This window comes from Pinus tabuliformis, chromosome 1_2, assembly GCF_031772625.1.
Source record: "Pinus tabuliformis cultivar Carrire ecotype Pingquan chromosome 1_2, CPIR1, whole genome shotgun sequence".
Lineage (NCBI taxonomy): Eukaryota > Viridiplantae > Streptophyta > Pinopsida > Pinales > Pinaceae > Pinus > Pinus tabuliformis.
This window is the reverse complement of record NC_142298.1, coordinates 309,400,619-309,406,510: the sequence shown is the minus strand read 5'-3', so window position 1 is coordinate 309,406,510 and position 5,892 is coordinate 309,400,619. Positions and strand designations below refer to the sequence as shown.

Here is a 5,892-nt window from a genome sequence, read left to right as displayed (position 1 = left end):
TTGTTGTTTTAGGGACTTTAATGCCTCCTAAAATTTCATGGTTTATGAAGACCATAGGTGCCTAGCTTTTTTCTTATGTGAAGTGGCTGACTTGTATGGATGACTTTCCAGATATCAATCATCCAAAGTTGAATGCATTGCATTGATTAGTTCTTAGCTCTAACATTCTCAGAGCCAAAGTATTAAGAGATCCCTTCACCAACATCTTGGTTAAGGTGGACTTAACATCTTGGCTAAGGTGGTAAGTCCAAGGGGTATCACAAATTTGGGATACCATTGACATAAAACCTATCAAATACATTTTGTTGAGGTTGAATAAAGCACTCCAATTTACTGCTCTATATTAGACATTTTTTCATAGCTCTCCTTGTTAATCCAATTTTATTTATCATGCTAAATTCTATTACTTTAGTTATTGTCACTATAAATAAAGTTGAATAATTAAATTTTCACAACTCTCATTAAATGAAAATCACTTATATTAATTTAAATTAATAATTTTAATGATATTATAAATTTGAAAATGAAAAATTCACAAAACTACATGCATTTTATCTGAAAAATATTCAAACATCAAAGATTTGAAATTATCTATGAATACAACTTCTACACATAAAATTTATTATTCCACTAGATAAAATACAGATTCACTCAATTAAGTATATTTTAAATATTTTAAATGATTGAGAAATCTTAATAATAACCTCCCACCTAAGTTCAAGTCTCATTGAAATAGCTATATAATTACTTTGAATATATAGATTATTATGAAATGCATTAACTATATATTTTTTTCCTTAAATTAAAAAAAAATTATTTCTTAAAAATAAATAAATTACAAAACGCCTTTGGAAATACGCAAATTGCAATAATCGAAACATGGTTTGTTTTGCATAGGCCAATTTGATAAAATAAATTATGTTGTCATTCTTATTATAAAATAATTGCCACGTCGAGACGTGTAAAATGAGAAATTTCCGCAGTCAGCACAGTAGTCAAAGCACGACGCCGTATTTGAACTTTGACCGAATAATAAACCCATATTAAATGCCAATATTGAATAGTGCGCCCCATCTAAAATGAGAAACTTACCAGTCAGTAGACTAGTCAAAGCACGATGCCGTATTTGAACTTTGACAGAATTATAAACGCACATTAAATGAGGAGTGAGGAGTGGTTCAGGGAGGTAGAAGAATTGTTTTGACCGTTAAAAGTGGTTAGAATGTAGGTTAATTTTTGTAGAAATAGTATTTGAATATATTTTAGATGGTAAAAATGAGTTTAGTATTATCAAAATTTTTTAGAGTATTTAAAATTTTGAATTTTGATAATTATAATTTAAATTTACAAAAATTTGAATTTTCACCATTATAATAATTTAGATTTACAAAAATCTCTAACCACCATAAGTTTGATGAGATAAAAAGTCTCGTATATAGTGCGCCCCTGCCTAATACAAAATTCAATACAAAATTCATTTGGACACAAATAGCTTCTTCATTCGGTTTCGACACGAAGCCACTAATAAACGTTTAAGGACAAGTGGAATGCTTTGGAAGCTTCTACGCATCTCCTTCTCGTGCCGCCCCCACATTGTTGGCCACTCTTCTGTGGTCAAGTCAAACCAACTACATAGGATTTGCTCCCACGCTACTTCATTTTCTTCTTCCCCTACCTTCATCTTCCTCTTCCTCTTATTTAACCAACAACCCCTGCCATTTCTCCATTGCCTTCTTCCTCTTATTTAAACAATAACCCTTACCATTTCTCCATTGCCTTCCCAGAACTGCTTTTTGCTCTTAGTCTCCACCCTTTGCTATTGTGGGTTTCTTGAATTATATTGTTTCAGCCCAACAGCAATAACAACAGCTGCTCAAGTTGTTTTTCATTGCATTCCGTCCATTGTAGCCTTATATCTTTAACATAAAATGGAGGGTACAGCCGTAGCTCTTTTGAGTGCAGTTATTCCCATTCTGTTCTTCATGGCCGGCATAGTTGGAGGGAAGGCTCAGCGTAGCTCGGCCGCTGCTCCAACTCCCATAAGCACTGGTAAGAAAAGTGGAAAACACCAATGGCCTATATCAAACACCTTTTATGTGCCTGTGCCACTTAGTTTATCATCACTCGTTTAATTTTTTCTTGCTGGCAAATCTCATTTGCCACTTGTTCTGATTTGATTAATGTTGATCTATTGTTATGCAGGAATGGCAATCGATCAAGTTATTGCTTACAGTCTCATGTTCGTCGCATTGCTGCTCACTTATTTCCTCCATTGATTCTCATCATTTTATGAAATCTTCGTTGATGGATCCGTACATTTACTCTTACAGAGTAAAGTTAAAACCATTCACACCGACGTACGTGGATGGAGGGATTACTCCCATCTGTTGAAACAGTTAAAAATCAAAAGATAGGCTTGCAAGTTTCTACAGCGGTACCTTTGCATCTGTTAAGACTTGCAGGCTCCATTTTCAGGTTGCTTGTATAAAAAAATTGTACACGTATTCTTTTTATTGGCATTTATTATCATTCATTTTATTATTTATTCTATATACAGAGTGAAACGTCCTTGTTTTCTCTTTTGATGGACAACATAGAATCCATGAAATGGGCTAATTTGGCTTATGAATTATGGCATTCGCACTTCTGCTAGTGACTTATTAAGCATACAATCCATTCGCTCAAGAAATAAACTCTGCTCATATTTCACAATTCACTCTGCTCAAACACATACATAATGCTTAACCCTTTTCCCCAGTGACATGATTGACATGATAGGATATAACATCAACACTAATCCATGGTGCGAGGGTTGGAATTTCAAACTAGGTTCTCACGTAAAATTCGACGGTATTCACACCTCTCTCTGTTTTCATAATTTCAACAAAGAAGGCGGAAGGTTTTGTAGTTTTTTTAATTGTATTTGACGGGTAAATCACCTCATGACAGGTAATTTGCTCGTCAAATTTCATCTCTATAATAGTTCTATCTTTGGACTTATAGTTCTATTAATGCATTATATGTTAATTTTTGGATTTTATATTTGCCTAAATTTGAAGGTTAGCATACACTGCTTCAATGCATTAATGAAGCTATGGATTCTTACAAAACTATGAATTAATGAAAAATTGACCTATATTACCCTAAGTAATCGGATTTGTTATATAGGGGCCACGTGTCCAAATCTTGCGAATCGGAGACACAATTCAGTGGGGATTCGAATCCCAGAAGGGGACACGTCGTGTCCTAACGGGATTCGTTCGAATCCCGTTAGGACACAACATGTCCCGATTCTGCAGGACATTAAGGCTGATCTCATCACTTTAAACAAATATTATAAGACAAGAATAAGTGATAAGTATACTTAATCCGACCTGCTGGATTCGAACCAGCGACCTAAGGATGCCACTCAGGATTTGATATCCTACTACAGTCCTCCGCTCTACCAACTGAGCTAAGGTCGGCTGTTGAACATTTTCGCAAAAATATTGCTATACTCACTTTTCTTATTATTCGAATTCAGCAAATATGCCATGTGGCTTGTAAATTTGAAAAGCAAAATGCGTAGAAGAAACCGTGTATACGGCCACCCCATAGTGTTAAATAAACTGTTAGGATTCAGATTTCGGAGCAGCATATTGCGAAATAGGCAGAAGAAACCGTGTATACGGCCACTCCCACTAATCTTCCCATGGGGATAATCTTCTGTTGATTTCCCATCCTCAATTGAATCGGAGACCACTGCAGTGTAGGTCTCCCCATTCTTTCCCACGCCCGTTTAGGAAATACGTTCGCATCTGACTCCAGATCCAAAATAACTTGACCCATTTCATATTCTCCTATCTACGCAATGTGCCTCATCTCTCGCTTTGTTCTTGCCTTATGTTTACCAATTTTTTTGACTACGCAAGGTCCTTCAGGAGAATTTTATTTACTGGCACACTTATTTATCAACTCCTGTAACCCTTTCACGACCTTACTATCGTGTAGTAGCTTCATACAGGTCTCTAAGAAGGTAGTAAGCATGGAGGGGTCCATTTCTTCAGATAGATTATCCTGACTTCTTGAGGTAGAGGCCTCAGCGAAGCTTTCTTTGCTTCCATGAATGTTTCTTTCATGCATTCCAGATCAAACCCAACCTCCTTTTCTAGAGCCTTACAGACCCATTCATTTTCTTCAGGTTTCTTTCCTTTATCCTTGCCATTTGTCATTTCGCTTCGCAGCACGATATTCACATTAGGATCCTCTTCGCGGGGTTCATCCCTCATCATCTACAGGTTTTAGGTAGGTTGCTGAGGTTGCGCCCTCTTCTCCTACATCTTAGCTATTAATACAGGGTAGTCTTCTATTGTGTAATCAAACTGAGTACAGTATCGGCACGACAAGCGTGTCACGCTCACAAATTTCCATGTGTAGTGTCCTGGAACTCCACAATTGTAGGAAATAACTTGTCCCCAACCTCTACCATATCCTCCTCCTCCTCGGCCCCTTTCGTGCCCTTGATATCCTCTGCGTGCTCCCCCAACACCTTGATCCGGAGGTCGAGTTTCCTGTTTGCATTCAATACGCAGGTGTTCTTTCCATCATTAACTCATAACTACGACAGTTATGCTCATCATAACCTACCGATTTACAGAAGTTGTAGAAGAGTTGTTGCGGTGTTTGTACAAATTTATGCAGCAAGTGGAAATTGTTTATTACATGTTTTCCAGCTACCTAACAGATAGCACACCACAGCGCGGGCCCTGTACTTAGCCCTTCTTAAGCTTCCGGCCTAATAGGCATTGTCCCTCCTCCTGCAACATAATTTGCAAAGACAAGGAAATGATCTTTATCATGCCCCTGGCTTTTACACTTCAGGTAGCAAAATTCCTCACGCACCTTTGGTCGAGCCGCTTTATCCTTCTTCAGACTTTGAAATTTTAGGCAAAGCTTTTGCAACTCCGCGTGAATCTGCTGAACTCCTAAAGAAACATCTTGAATCATTGTCTCTTGCAATCTCATCGCAATTTCCAGGGCTCCCACCTGGGTCCCAATCTTTTGTTGTGATAAGGCAACCCTCAAGTGAGGCAAGAGCGAAGCTACAAACCATTCGTGGTGCTGCCCATCCGTAAGATTCATGTTAGCTTCACGGATTTGGAACTTCAGTCTCTAATTCAGCTCCTAGGGTGTTTCGCCTGGCCTCATCATGATTTCCTTAAATCCAATGACTGATTGTGATTCAAGTTTGGGCCTATTGAATTCCTTATTTAGCACGGTCTAAGTATCTGCCAAAGAATCCATCGGGTTATCAGTGTAATACTTGATGTAACATGTTAGCGAACGATCCTATATAGCAGTAACCAACTGCGCTTTCTTCATATGATCATCTGTAATATTCTAGGCTGTCCACACATCCTTCGCAACGAACCAAAACTGGTATGGGTCCTCATTTCCCAAGCCCTTGAAGACAGGGAACTTCATCTTATTCGACATATTGAACAGTGGCAGAGGTGGTGGTTGTGTGGGAGAAGGTGTATGTTGTGGAGGTGAAGGTGGGGGTGGTGTGGATGGATGAGATATTTGAGGAAACCCTTGCCTTATTAACTAGACATCGCTCTGTGGTGAAGCCTGTGCCACTCCTTCGTCGTCACTCAAAGGAGGCTCAATCAACAGGCTATATTCAGGGCTTGTTCTCCCTCTATCCCTGAAGAACTTTCCACGCCCCATAGCTCCAAACATCAAGGTAATGGCATAACCCTCTTTTCACACAAGAGCATCTTAATCCAAGTATTCAAAGATCTTAAGTACTTACCTCACGGTCCCTTGAAGAAGCATCTCTCTGCTTCGTTGTAGCTAACTGAAGTATCGACCGTGAATTTGGTCACAAAGCCTCCTATGACACGATCAATC

The 5,892-nt window shown here is 38.3% G+C and overlaps 1 protein-coding gene and 1 non-coding gene across 2 annotated transcripts; one reads left to right on the top strand and one right to left on the bottom strand.

Annotated features, from left to right (window-relative positions):
• Positions 1 to 1,748: 1,748 nt before the first annotated feature.
• On the top strand, positions 1,749 to 2,613 carry LOC149205588 (arabinogalactan protein 16-like). The gene is made up of 2 exons (XM_089393502.1): positions 1,749 to 2,049; positions 2,203 to 2,613. The coding sequence occupies exons 1-2, from the start codon at positions 1,929 to 1,931 to the stop codon at positions 2,274 to 2,276; spliced, it is 195 nt and encodes a 64-aa protein (XP_089249628.1). The 5' UTR covers positions 1,749 to 1,928; the 3' UTR covers positions 2,277 to 2,613.
• A 755-nt stretch (positions 2,614 to 3,368) lies between these two features.
• On the bottom strand, positions 3,369 to 3,464 carry TRNAY-GUA (transfer RNA tyrosine (anticodon GUA)). Its single transcript has 2 exons — positions 3,428 to 3,464; positions 3,369 to 3,404 (listed from the first exon to the last, which is right to left on the bottom strand). It is a non-coding gene; the product is annotated as a tRNA-Tyr (tRNA).
• Between the last annotated feature and the right edge of the window lie 2,428 nt (positions 3,465 to 5,892).

Coding starts and splice junctions, on each gene's coding strand:
- LOC149205588 (XM_089393502.1), top strand. CDS start 1,929: ATGGAGGGTACAGCCGTAGCTCTTTTGAGTGCAGTTATTCCCATTCTG. Junction 2,050..2,202: donor TCCAACTCCCATAAGCACTG/GTAAGAAAAGTG, acceptor ATTGTTATGCAG/GAATGGCAATCGATCAAGTT.